Consider the following 14,889-nt stretch of genomic DNA (forward strand, 5'->3'; position numbering starts at 1 on the left):
CTCCAGAAGGTGTCTCATTCTTTGAAGGCCATTTTGATGGCCAGCAGTTATTTGTCCAGGATGTCATAATTCCTCTCAGCAGGAGTGAATTTTCACAAGTAAAATGTGCATGGGTGGAGACACTCTTGGGCTAGAATTGTCCTTAGTGCAAATTTCAAAGCATCTGCCTCCACCATAAACAGTCTGGCGGGATCCAGGTGGATCAAGATGGGAACTGTGATGAATCTCTGCTTCAGATTATCAAAAACAGAGTGAGCTTCTGGGAATAATACACATTGGACTCCCTTCCACAGTAGGGCTATGAAAGGACAGCCAAAGCAGATAATCTGGGAATAAATCATCTGTAGAAATTAGCAAAAACCAAGAAGTATTGGATTCCATGTGCATTCTTCAGTGATGTCCACTCCATGATGGCCACCACTTGGTTCCATTGTCAGTCCATTAGGTGAGATAATATGCCTGAGAAATTCAGGGATGTCTCAGTCAGACACACATTTCTCCAACTTGATATATAGATGATTCTGGCATAGTTTTTTCAAGAACGCCACCCTTGTGCTGGTCCTGAAGAGCTTGGTCCTCAGAAGAAAAGAGTGTCATCAAGGTAGATAATGATAGATTGGTTCAGCATATCCTGAAAGATATTGTTCATAAAGTGTTGAAAGGTTACTGGATAATTGCATGAGCTGAATGGCATGACCAGATATTCATAGTGACCATATCGAGTATTAAAGGCAGTCTTCCATTCATCTCCCTTGTGCACAAGCACCAGGTGATACATCTACACAGATCTAGCTTAATGAAAATGTGAGCTGCACGTAGCCAGTCCGAGTTTGCTGATAAGGAGCAGCAGCCAGCTGGGGGAGGTTTCATATGGTCACTGTTGGGGGTCCCATAATTGATACAAGGCCACAATGAGCAGTCCAGCTGCTTGGCAAAAAAGATTGGGACACTTGCTGGAAATGTGGATACATGGGTGAAAACCCTCCTGTAGGTTCTCCTGCAAATATATGCAAAGGGTCTGAAGTTCTGGCATACATCTGACTTAATGGATCTCAACTCCAGGTTAGAGGTCATTTGGAGAGTCATATCTTTGATGTGGGGGCAAGATGTCTTCCTTTCCCTTGTCAAAAACATCAACGAAGTCACGGTATTTGTGGAGGATCTTGGCTGGGGCAGACAGAGCTCTGAGTGGCCCGGAGGGTCCTGGTGGGCTTGCTCTCTGAAACAGGAGTAGTTACAGTGGTGGGCGTGAGCATTGAGCAGCCAGTGAGCTGCTGCAGCTTGCTGGTTTAAGAGCCAGTCTACCAGCCCTTCCAGCTAGTCCAGTGGTGTAGCCAATCAGGCAGCCAACTGCACACATAGGTTGCCTAGAGACTAGATCTGCTGCAGGCCCTTATTGCTAACATGTATTTTCAGAGAGATTACTGAGTTTCATTCATGGTGACAGGTACTTATTACCTGTTGAAAGGCTGCACTGCTGGTTTTAGGGAAATGGCTACATTTCCTATCTAAATATCATGAAGCATGTGTAGGATGGGGTACCTACATCTCATGGTGCCACTTTCTATTGGAAGGCTACAAACTGCCTGAGACTCCGTAAAGTCTATACAATGGACTTTATTTTGTAATGTTTGTTTAATATTTGTTTATATGTTTAAGTACATTTTTAAGAACAGATTTACAACTTGTCATACAGAATGCTAAATTTATTAGTTTTATTACAGGATTTATTTACTATATTTACAAATTTTATTCTTTTAAAACAATTTTAAATTAATCTAAAAGTACAATTTTTTTAAAAAAATGAGCAAAATGTACCATTAAGAATTGTAGATCTGTAGTTGTACTAGAAACATAAGGATTGTCATCCCAGATCAGACCAGTGGTATCCAGTCTACTACCTTGTTTCTGACAATCACTAGAAATAGATGCTTATGAGAAACTTGAGCGTAATCTCATAGTGGAATATTGTGGAATTACCTGCCCAAAAGGGAAGTATTTTCCAAACCTCCTAGTTTTAGTGGTTGACTTATAACATGAAACACTAAAAGATGATATGCTTAATTTTTTTATCCTACCTAATACAACTGTGAGCGCTTTCATTATCCATATAAAAATGTCAATTTTTTTTATTTATACTAAACTCTTAGTTGCAATGATATCTTGTACAAAAGAGTTCTATAGGTTTGTTTTGAAAAAATAAAATCCTTTATCAATTTTTAATTTTTTATATTTGAGGTTTGTTGAAGGGTCTCTCATTCTAGTACTATGAGCGTATCAATAGGACTGCCTGAGTTAACTTCTGTATATCATCCATTATTTTTATACCTCCTTTTATTCATCTCCACTCTGAACTAAAGAGTCCCAGTCTTTTCATATTGTCCTCATACAGAGCTGTTTTATTGACCCTGATTATTTTTATTACCCTTCCCTAACGCCTTCTATTTCTGCTATATCATAGTTGAGATGTGGTGACTTGAATTGAACACAGTCAACTAGGTGAGACCATTCCATTGATGTACAGAATGACTATAATATTTTCAGTATAGTCTATCCCAATCTTTATACATCTTAACATTTTGTTTGCTTTGTTGGTCACAATACTGAACAGTGAGTATGTGTTTACATTCAACTGTCCTTAAGGATGATCAGCTTTTTTTCCCCTGAGTGGTTACAGTTAATTTAGAATCCATTAGTGTGTATGAGTAATTCAAATGATCCCTTCCGGTGTCTTGTAACTTGCACAGGTCAAGATGAATTTCATCTATCGTCACATTGCCCATATATCTAGCACTGATAGATCTTTTAGAAGTTCTTCACAGTCTTTTCTAGTCTTGACTAACCTAAATAATTGTTGTCATCTGCAAAGTAGACCACTTCAGACTTCACTTCTTTATTCCAGATTATTAATAAATATATTAAACAACACTAGCCCTACTGCAGATCCTGGGGGTACTCCTTTGATAACCTTTTGCCATATGGAAATTGACCATCTACTCTTAGCTTCTGTTCTTTGACAGTGCTTTACTTCTCACCCCATGACTTCTTACCAGAGTTTCTTTATACTTTCTGGTGAGGTACTTTGTCAAAGGTTTATTCAAAGTTCAAATACATTATTTAACAGATTCTTCTTTATCTGCTGTTGACATACTCAAAGCATTCTAGTAGATTAGAGAGGCATGACTTTCCTTTTATAGAAATGCTGATTTATCACTATCATATCGTGATCATATAGGCTTTTTACATTTTGTTATTATTTCAGCTGGCACAGACATACATCTGCACATCTCTCTAGTAGTTGCACATCAAAAAGGAATGAGAAAGTCAAGTTACTCTTTCTGGGTCCGTTGTAACTTGTACTACTCAAGCTGGATGTAAAATTGTATTTTTGGGAGAGCAGTACATGCAGCATTTCATCTTTTAACTCTGTGTGACCCTGTTTCCTGAAGGTCACATGTTTTGCTTTATGAGAGACCTAATGCAGAGGTTTCTAGAATAAGAGCTGCATTAATTGGAGCTTAGTAGTTTATGGTAAAATTTAATGTACCTGTGGAGGGCACCTTTGCTCACAGTATTACTTAATATCAGCATCTCTTCTGAGACTGCCAATTCTAAGGACAGAATGTGGCCTACTGGAGCAAATTCTGCAGTCTTTACACAAGTAAAACTCTCACTGAAGCTAATAGGAATTTTCACTGATTTAGGACAGCAACATTTGGCCCATAATCAGTAGAATTACTTGTATCTTATCACTATCAGCTATCAGCTTTAAACCATTGGCTTCACTTGGGCACGGTGAAAAATTCTGGCTGAATCAACGAAAATTCCTCTGAGGTTCAGGATTAAGTAAGAGCCCGTTTGCCCTTTGAAAGGGTATTCACCCCTTCTCTCCCTCAATACACATTGGTGCTCCCTCCTATTAACTCCCTACTCTCAATTTGCTGAACTCTGTTGGCTTGTGCAGAGAAGGATGAGGACATAGTCTTGTACTTCCCCAGCTACTCCTTGCCCCCACTAGCCTAGCACTGCTACTGGACTGACTCCAGCATAGCACCTGGTTTCCTCTTCTCCTTCTGCTACTGAGGGTAACTGGCCCTGCAGTGGGGCACAAAAGTGGAGGAAGGACTTTATGACCTCTCTCCCACCTTTGTGCACATGCAGGGCTTGCTAAAACAAGGCTCTTAATATCTAATACCCATGGATGCAGGAATCTGTATAGTGCGTATAGAAAAAAGACAGAAGATTAATGTATACTGTGGAAGTTTTTTTAAATAACGGCTCATTTCCGTATACCTTTGGTTATTGGGTTTTTTTTTTTTTAGAAAGTAAATGTATACTTCAATGTGATTGCATAGCCTGCCAGAAATAATAGTCTCATTTGTTCTAGTATATATTTTATAAAGTAAACTCATGGGCCTGCTGTATTTGTCCAGATTTCTTCCCCTTTTTGTTACACTATGTCTTCGAATGAGGTCAAGAGAAAAAAAAATCATTAATATCTGTCAACTTCCTTTATAACCTTAAGGAAAAATCTTTGTATGATATCACACAGACAGATTTTCAATTTCCTTGTGTAATAAACAGATGCTTTAGGATTTGGATGTAATTTAAAGGTTTAAAAAAATCACATTGAGATTGATGAATAAATCAGTTGTGAAGACAAAAACATTGATGCCTGTTGAAAATACCTCTCCAGACAGGCAGGAAATGAAATTAGTTCCCAGTAAAGTGTGGAGATGAGGATCACTGTTTAGTTCTGCTGCAGGCTTTTTAGGACTTGCTATAGTGGCACAACAAAACTGCTAGGGCTACAGAAATCTAATTAAAGAGCAAATGTCCCTTCTGACACCAAATTAATCTTTATCAAGTTCCCTATTTTTATTTCAATCTGGCACAAGAAAATGAAATTTAAAATTCTAGGCATGTTGCAAAACAGTTGGTAATTTTCTCTTGAGCATTACAATGCAAAACATTCAGCATTGTTTAATTAGACCTCTAAGCACTCATTTTCTGAACACTTTTTATTTCATCATTGTATGTTAAGGATTCACATAAAAAATGCAGATATTTACTACAAGCCTAATATGAGGCTGTCTTCCTACATTATACAGATATATATTTCTAGTGTTCTTGCTTTACATGAAAAGGCTGAAATAATTATTTTTTTACATTTCGGATATGATCATAATTTATTAGCCCTTCATTCTGAGTAGTTCTTGAATTCTTACATTATATTTGTTTTGGTATATATGTGTTCAACAATGTAAATTATCATTTGTATTATAGTAGCCCCACAAAGCCTCAGTCAAGACCTGTGCCCCATTGTGCCAGGTGCTGTACATACAGAGTAAGAGACAGTCCTTGCCCTGAAGAATTTACAATTTAAAGGATTGTCTTCACTGCAGTGTTAACTCGCGGTATAATTTAACCCAGCTCGTGTCCATACACAAAATTCTCTAGCTCGAGTTAAGTGGGGCTTTAAACTTGAGCTAGCTGACCCATCAAAGGATGTGGTTCAAAGCTCAAGTGCTGCTCATGCTGAAGACAGAATTTCATTGGAGACTCTGTGCTGAAATCCAAACACTCTGTCCAATTTGAGTGTTGTTTTACGGTGTGAGCACATTCACCTGTGGTAGGCTGATGTGAGAAGAGTTAATCTGAGGAGAGCAGATAACTTCAGTGAAGCCCTGTATAGATATGACAGACAAAGGCTGCTGAAAGGAAAGAATCATTGCCCCTGTTCTACAGATGGGAGAACTGAGGCATAGCGAGATTAAGGCTCTGATCCAGCAAAGCACTTAAGCATATGCTTACATGTTAGCACAAATAGTAGCAACTCTGTCAGACTATTCATGTGCACAAACTTTACTGGACTGGAGCCAAAGTGACTTGTCCATGGTCACACAGGAGCTCTGGGGCAGAACCTGGAATTAGAGCCCAATTAGTACCAGGCCAGTGCCTTAGGCACCGAAAAATCTTCCCACTCTGAAGATCTATATTCATCCTTAGTCTATCCAAAGTGTATATGGTGTTATATTGGTGTTCTCTTCCTTGGACCTTGAGGAGCCATCTGTCTTAACTAGAAAGTGTACTTGACTCTCTGAGCCTGTTCAGCTCCATGCGTCTCTAAAACAGCTGGCTACAGCTACCAGCGCTATCAGATGGTCTTGTGTATATGTTTGCTTCAGAAAGACTGGTAATATCACTCAGGGGCATGTATCCCCAAGGTACAAAGGTAATTCTAAATGCCTGAGAAAATGCTCTTTTCGCTAGTTTCCTCTTGAAACTGATTTAGAAATGGTCCCAAGACTAGCATTTTATATACAAATTATGATAATAATATTACAAGACCCAATTCTATGGTCTTTAATCAAGCAAAACTCTGATCAAAGTTAATGGGAGTTTTGCTCAATTAAAGATCACAGACTGTAGCCCACTTATTATGAAGCATTATTTATATTCCAGTAGTGCCTAGACTAAACGAACACCATTCACATCCAGGAAGACAGAGTCCATACAGCTGAAGAGCTTTCAGCCTAAGGCTCCAGTGGAGCTCCACAACACAATGGGGGTTGGCCCGTACAGTTTGGCTTGCAGGATCAGGGCTAAGAAAACAAGCAAGATACACAGCGTGGGGAAAGAGCAACAATAAAAATGTATATATATTTTGTCCACAACCATACATATGTTACACATCAAGTATACCCCATTATCTCTCAACCAAACCACCATTAGTTAGCCAATTTCTTGTAGGCATCCCTCAAAGAAGTGGAAGGATTTGAAAGAGAGAAGGGTACTGACCTTACGAATGAATTCATGGAGGGGGCATGCTATGCTTAGGAGGCAGTGTGGAAGAAGTTGTGAAGAAGGTTATAGGAGAAGTGGATAAGTTGGTGATCAATGCTAGCATTTTTGGTAGAATGATGGGGGATGGGATAAGATACAACAGCAGATAAATAGGAGGAACAAAGCTCTAAAGGGTTTTGAAGGTAAGACTATGAAAGTTGAATATAATGCATTGAGAAATGGGGAGTCCATGGAGTGAAGAGGGAAGTGACATTTTGTTTTTAAAGGAGGCTCATTCCTAGGGGCCTAACAGAAACTAAAAAAAAATTTTTTTCTAAAGACAACATGGCTCATATATTAAATCAGAAACAGAAAATAATTCTCCCCAGCAACCTCTCCTACTACAAAGTGTATATAAAGCAATCACATACAAACCACTTAAACTAAAAACTAAAACTGAAAAGTCATGCATTTAGTCACAAGTATACCAGATATGAACTCTAGCCAGAAAGAGTAGATTTTCAAATTAAATATGTTAGATCAAATTCAGCCTTTGGTTTAGCAGGTGCATCTACTATTGACTTCAATGGGAATTATATCTGCTTGCCCCAGCACTGAGTTTAGGCTTCATTTTTTTCCAGCAACCTTTGGTTGGTATAATACTGCATTCGTATGTACTAAACTGTGAAGTACTCTAATCTTACTAAACCTTACTAAAACATTCTTTATTTTTAGGATCAACTTGATATATTAAATCAATACTCGGTGCCCTTGAAATTCTAACAACTCTGCTAGTTTTGAAAGACAGTATTTAAACTTGCTAATTATTGAAAGAATATGCCAAAAATCATTATCACTTCTCAATGACTAAATATTTCATTTTTTAAAAAAATATACATTTCTTTCCATCTTTCATTTGTTTTCTCCTTCCTTGGTTTCAAACAGCTTTCACTACATTAGTCCAACAACTATTAAAAAGCTTTGGTTGCATTTTTGTTTAGTTGAGAAAGAAGTACAAATAAAAGAAGAAGCAGATGGTCCCTTTGTGACTGAATGAAGAAGAAGGGTTTAGAGAACAATATGTGAATAGGTGTAGTCTAATAAAACACTCAGCCACCTGCTGCCTGCATTCTTCAAAAAGATTCTGTTGCATATTCTGGGAATTAACTACTAGTGTATCCTTAGGTTTAATCGAAATTCAAGCTCTAAGGAGCAAACAGACTTTTTTCCCCTCAGATTGATTGAGTTGTCCTCTTAGCTTTAAATTGTTTCTGTTCCATGCCTCTTAGTTCCACATTATAATTGTGTGTTATCTAACAATTTGGTATGTTTTGTTTTGTTTTTTTTTGTTTCCAAAATCAAGGAAAATGTTTTTTTTTTAAATAAAAAACATCCACACACATTCTGCCTATTTTAAGTTTGTCAATTCAGAGTATAAATACAAGGGAAAGAACTCTGACATTTTGCTATGCACATGCTACTTTAAAGAGGTTTTTGCACCTAAACTGTTGCTTGGTTTATTGTACATTGTATTGGCTTCCTTTTTCTTATAGGGATTTACTCTTCAGCCTGATTATCAGAATATCATCAACCCAACATCTACAGCTGCACAAGTTGTTACCCAAGCAATGGAGTATGTTCGTTCAGGGTGCAGAAATCCTCCAGCACAGAGCGTGGACTGGAATAATGACTACTGCAGTAATGGGTAAGCAGCCAATGAATGCCACCTTGTGTTGAGCAACCTTTATGACACAATGTCTGACGGGGGTGGGAAATAGCACTGCTGCCTGTTTTGCTACTGATTTTTTAGAAGAGCATCTGTGTTCATGCTGTATTTATTCAGTAGCTGAATTACTTTATGAAAGCAAGTGCTCAGCACATACATTATTAAATATTGCTATTGCTTTATCACAAATAAGTGCATTTGACAGCTGGAAAACTTTAATTTGACAAAGAACTGCAATTTGATAATTAAAGGATAAGATGGAAAGGGCCAGATCATTCTCTCCATCTTGCCCAGGGCTGTGCGAAGAGGGAAAAGTCACAAGTCTCCCCTCATAAAATGTTCTTACAAATTCTTCCATCATGGGTGGAACTGCCCCCCCTCGGTGGAACAAGTGCCATGATGTTGTGATACTACAGGGATGGGCATGGTATAAGAACCTCCATAGAACATAAAAGAATGAATCTCTGGGGATTACATAGCAAAGAAAACCCTATGATTGGCCCAGGCCAACTGACTCAGGCTCGTGGCTCTCAGTCTATGGGCTGTTTCATTGCTGTGTAGACTTCTGGGTCTGGGCTGTAGGACCCTGTGGAATGGGAGGGACCCAGAACTTGGGCTCCAGCCCAAGCCCAGAAGTCTACACAGCAATGAAACCAGCCCCAGTCAGCTGGCATGGGCCAGACGCAGATTTTTCTTTGCTGTGTAGACATACCTGCAGTGTCCTCCGCACAGAAGTTCCATACCTCTGCCATGGGTCTGGTGCCACTTCAGACCCTCTCTTCTACATCCCATGCAGCACAACTCCAGTGTAGCCATGATGACAGATTCCTCAGGCTACTCCAGGAATCCTTTACATGTGGGTGGGCAGGAGGGTGGGAATTCAAGGAGGAATGTTGCTAATAGCTATCTTACCTTTTGTATGGATTCCCCACCAGTCTTCAGTGGGTAGTTGCTGTGCCTAATATACTCCGAACCCCTAGCCTGCCCCTTCCCAGCCTCTGGCATGCCTCCCCACAGCAGAGGCAGCTAACATCCTCTCCTCACAACATACACACTCCTGTAAAAGAAGGTGGAGAACTTGTGCAGAGAGAACCTTGGCTGAAGGCCCCCCTTGGGAACCAGGAAACAATAGTTCTGGTCTTCGCTCTGCCACAACCTTCCTGTGTCATCTTGAGAAGTCACTTAATCTTTCTGCACATCAGTTTCCTTACCTGAAAAATGGTGTTTCCCTACCTCGCTGGGTGTTGGGAGGTAATTCAGTAACATAGGTAATGCACTTTGAGATGCTCCAGTCATGCTATGGAAGTACAAATGACTGTTAGTATTTTTAGTATTTTTGTAATGTCAGTGCAGCCAGTACTTCAGTGGTGCGGCTCGAACTAGCAACGCATGAAATTTAACATATTTCTTTCTTGTGAGATGGTAGAACTAATAAAAATGTGATTGGTTTAAAAATAGTGTTTGCTCTATTTCTTTTTGAACAGGGGCATGCAGAGGGACAAAGCACTGTACCTTACCTGAAAATTTGGAAAACCTCTTCTTTCCGTTGAGGATTGCAGGGAAGTCTTTTCATCATGGATTGCTTTATGCAGTCAAGGCAGTTCTGCATTTTATTAGAGAATACAAGTTGCTAAGCACTTAGGACTATTTGAGCTTGTGGGTCGCCCACTCTGGAAAAAAAATAGTCTTGCTTCTTTCTTTCTTTTTCTTAATTTTTGTTTTTCTCAGAAATTCTTTAACGGACATTGCTTTTCTTCTTTCCTGAAGGAAATTTGGACTATTCAGATTTTATGTTGGTTTTTGCTGTGAAGTGCTGCGCTAGTAACTGCCTTAGCAACTGTAGATAAAAAGTCCTGGATTTTCCATTGGTTTTCATAATGGGTGTTTATATGAAACTACTAAAGACTTTTTAAATGGCTTAATGTAGCAGTCATAGCAAGTTTGTAAATAGCATCTATGTTACACTCTCCTAGAGTATAAAATGTGAATGTTTTTGTAGCTAATTGTAATTGAAACTGGCTCACAATAGGGGTTAAATTGGCAAACATTCATATTTTTACTTCATTTTTAAACAACTGATTAATAGTTCTATATTTTCAAAGTATTTGGAAAAAAATAGCATTCCCAAATGATGTTAATTAAAAATATTGGCTTTGTCTCATTAAATAGATAAAAAAGGGGGAGGGGGGTGAACCTAGTCTTGGGAAAGAGCAAACACATTTATTTTATACTGCCTAAAAATGCTTTTTTTTTAAAAATCACTTTACGTGTAATGTTAGTTAACATCATTTAAATCCTTTTATGTATAAGACTGCCAAATGCTTACCTGATATTTTATTAGATGCAGAAACAGATTGGAGACAGCTAAATTATAACCTTTACATATGGCTATGTATTATTGTTTCTTCATACTGTGTCTGTATTTAATCTTTTTTTTTAATGGAACCTGTTGCGCCTATTTATGAAATAATAAATATAGGTGTTTGTAAGTAAATTTGTTAGCATTTTACAGAGGTTTCTTTGTGTTAACTTTTGCTAGCAAAAAATTATTCACAACTGATGTGAATACTTTATTTAGTTTTTCAGTGACATGAATCAAGCCAAACCTGCTTTTTCTGGCTGAAGTTAAAAGTACCCAACACTTATTTCTGCATATCTTTGGTTGGCGGAAAATGGGGGGGGGGGGGGAGATATTTTAAGTACTTCCCTTTTTAATGCATTGTAACAGTGTGTTGCCCAAAACAAACACATAAGCCAACAAGGCTAAATAATAAAAAAAAGGCACCGTCTGCTAAATGATGCTTCTTGGAGCTCAGTCAGTTTTGGTTAATCAGTCAAATGAAATAAAAAAAATAAACTGGAAAAGTTAACAAACATGCTTCAGCCATTTTATCATGAATGCAAACGGTCTTGTAATAAGAGATGAGTAACTTTGCTCTGAGCTGAGGAGGGTATCACAAATACTTGCTAAAATGCTAGGTGAGTAAGAAGGCAGTAGGATAAGGCATAAGAAAGCCAAAATAAAACATTTTCAAAGTTTTAAATCAGGGATAGCTAGGAAAACATATTACTGGAGGAGTTCAGCCTGGATGCTTGGTCCAATTGATGATGAAGAATACCACTGATTTGTATTTCCTGTGTGAAATAAAAATAGCAATTCTGACTAATATACATTGTGTAATTCAGTCAACATTTTTAAAAAACAAAAGATGCAGTATGCTTGCTTTGGAATGATTTTAGGCAATGTACAACCTGAATCACTTGAGCATGTAATAACTAATAAATAATGCAGATCAGATGTGATTACTCAAATGACTCTAGCTGAGAGCTCTAATTTTCCTGTCTTGAAACTGTATAAGAATTCGTGATTAAGTTCACAATTTATTGTTTGTCTGTTTAGTACTTTAGAAATATACCAGCACTGCTAATTACCCAATGTCTTCTATTTATTATATTATAGTAAACTACATTTTCCACTCATATCAGTTCTAAAATGAGAAGATAATTACTGGGGATAGGAAAATCAGCTTTAACTTTGATGGGCAGATTTTTTCCTTTTATGGGAAAGATCTGTGTTACCTCAATCTTTTTAGAGCAGCTGTGCAGACAAGGTGTAAAAGTTGTTAATTACAAATATCCAAATAGAATTCAAAATACAAACAAAAATTAATGTAAATAAAAAATACATCATGAATAAAATACTTATTCTGTATGAAACCATTGCTACTTGGTCTTAGTCTTTAAGAGTTTGAACCTACAACATGCTGAGCACTCTGGCCCCAAGCCAGCAAAGCAGTTAAGCCCAGTATTAACTTCAAGCACATTACTAATTCACATTGACTTCAGTGGGAGTTCTGTGCCTGAAACTATGGTAGGGTCTGGCCTTCACAAAGAGCAGCAGTATTTATCTTGTCTACATGTAGTTCATCTTAAAGCACCTTGAGTCCACACACAACCTGTTTTTAAACCAAAGTATCCTAGTAAGTAATCCTCTTAGGAATAGGAGTGAATCCACTGTGTCATGAGTGTGTTCTTTTTAAGGTTCACGTGTACGCACTCAGAACTAGTCTGCCTCTGGCTCCAACTACTCTCCCATGTTGCAACGCTTCACACGTGGGTCAGCTTGTCCTTGTCTTCCCTCTACTGCTCCAGGGTCACTTCTCTGTTTTAAATGCTGGCAGGCAGCCAGGAGTTCCTTTTGTCAATACCAGGTAGTAGTGAGGTCACATACCTATCAGAGCAGCCATGCCCTGCATGCATTCAGGTGGACTTTTTCAGAAGTTCTGGCCTAGATAGCCCTTTTTGGAGAGCTGTGTGTTCATCCCATCTGGAGAAGAGCTGGGACTGAACATGGATTAGTGGATGCCAGGAGAGGAATCATAAATTAATAGATGCCAGGAGAAGAATCATGGGAGTTTGTTAGTATGAACTCTCAGTACCAGAATTCCTATAGTTTCTGGTAGATGTCCATTCCACAATGCATCACAAGAAAAATTACAAATCATGGAGCTGAGTGGTGGAACGCTGCACCATGGGAAAGCTGCTCAAAATACTGAGCAGTTAATTCGAAAGAGCACAGAGCTATGTGGATGCAATGATTAACTAAAACCATACCTTAAACCAACAACTAAGCACTTCAATATAGTTAAATCACTGCACTTGGAGTGAACAGACTGGATTGATGTAACATCCCTGCACCCATATGGCCTTAGTTCCAGAGGAAAGATCTAGCTTTGAAGCAGCAATGGCAGTTTTTCATGACTAATCTCAGAAAAAGTAATGGCTGGTTACTACCCGCAAGGAGTTACCTGCTACTTTTCTCATCTGCACATTAACAGATATGCAGGGTCAACAGCAGGCGCCTAGAAGATAGAGGCCAAGGGTCAAACTCAGCCCTTGTAGCAGGTGGAAACTCCATGGAAGTCTATGAGGTTGAAGCCCTTACCCCAACTCAAGACTGCTCAGCTAAGGCATATGTGTAGAGCCAAGCTGCTGCTGGTAAAACACCTGCTCTCAGGACGATGATAAGCAAAGAATATAGAAATAAAAAAAACCTATCAATTAAAAGAATACAACTAAGATAAATAACTTAAACATGGCAAAGGCATCCAACTTTGGTGTCAAAATAATAGACATTGTGGAAGATAATTTCTTCCATTAAATCAAATTTACAACCATTTTCATTCTGATGACTTGTAAAAGACAATAACAGCTGTCATCAAAAACAGACCTGACCAAGATGATAGTAACACATGAGCTCCATAAGGTCAGAACGCTGCTGGATTGTCCCCAAGGTATGGAAGACCTACCAAAAGGAAAACCTTTGGAATTCAACACTTGCAATCACCCAATACATCCTGGAGACACACTAGCCACTAGGGTCCCAGTCCTGCTCTCATTGAAATCAATGGTGTTTTAACAGATAGTGGGCCTGATTGCCACCTCCCACAGAATCCCATGGGAAGAGAGGGAAACGCTGTGAGGACCCTACTGTTGAGTTTCTCCCTACTCATGTTTCCAAAGCCAGCAGGTCTGGTTGGGTGCATAGGTGGCCAAGACCATCTACAGTGGAGCCTTGTGCATTCATGCCCCAAAGCAACCCCCACAATCCATTTTCTGCCTCCAGTGGAGGGGGCCTTCACTGGAAAGGTAAAACAGCACCCGGCTTATGTTTCCTAGGGAATCGCTGCAGAGCTGGTGAGGGGATAATGTGCATCAACCTGCCCCTATCCAGAGCTGGGCTACCAACTGCCTGCCCCTATCTCCTTAATCCACACTCATTCCCCATGGTCAGTATTTGATTTATTTAGTCTCTTTGACTCTTCTGGCAATTGAAGAAAACAAAGTGACTGCAGAGGGCTCGTGTCCCTCATGCTGCTGAGCAGCCATGAAGTTAATGGGAGTGGAGGGCTCTCGGCACCTGGCAGGAGGCACCCAGCACCTCAAAGGATGGAGCCCTGGCTTTATATCAACACTCCCAAGTGACAGAATTTGCCCTTCTTTCCAAAGCCACATGTCTGGATTGGTTTGTTTTCTATTATCCATCAGCAAAATAAATCACAACTCAAATGCAAGTTCTTATTCCATAGACAAGGGGACAAGTGAGAGTGATGACTGGTAACATTTCAGAATCTGTCACCATAACTGCCTAATTAAAGAAACCTACTCGTAAATGTACGTCTGAATGGATTCTACAACTGTCAACATTTCACATTCTATTAAGGGTTTGCTAGGAAAGACACTTTATAAAGGAAATTTCATTCCCACTGATACAAAGCCAGGAAGAACATAGGTAGCTAGAAAAAATGAAATAGGGGGAAAAAAAGCTTCCTGTTCAGAAAATAAGGTATGCACACAAATCTACAGAATATTGCAGA

General features: G+C 38.9%; 1 protein-coding gene across 3 annotated transcripts in view; it reads left to right on the forward strand.

Annotated features, from left to right (window-relative positions):
• Nucleotides 1-12,217, forward strand: part of TOX (thymocyte selection associated high mobility group box) — a 251,738-nt gene extending 239,521 nt beyond the window's left edge. For all 3 annotated transcript variants that reach the window (XM_067553725.1, XM_067553727.1, XM_067553726.1), the window contains exons 8-9: nt 8,340-8,491; nt 9,997-12,217. In XM_067553725.1, the coding sequence (XP_067409826.1) occupies nt 8,340-8,491; nt 9,997-10,033 (189 nt within the window). In that variant the 3' untranslated portion in view covers nt 10,034-12,217. The remainder of the gene's footprint in view (nt 1-8,339; nt 8,492-9,996) is intronic.
• Nucleotides 12,218-14,889: the final 2,672 nt, after the last annotated feature.

Source organism: Emydura macquarii, unplaced genomic scaffold (genome assembly GCF_026122565.2).
Source record: "Emydura macquarii macquarii isolate MOO-44397 ecotype Brisbane River unplaced genomic scaffold, CSIRO-AGI_Emac_v2 contig_1477, whole genome shotgun sequence".
In the NCBI taxonomy this organism is placed as follows: Eukaryota; Metazoa; Chordata; order Testudines; family Chelidae; genus Emydura; species Emydura macquarii.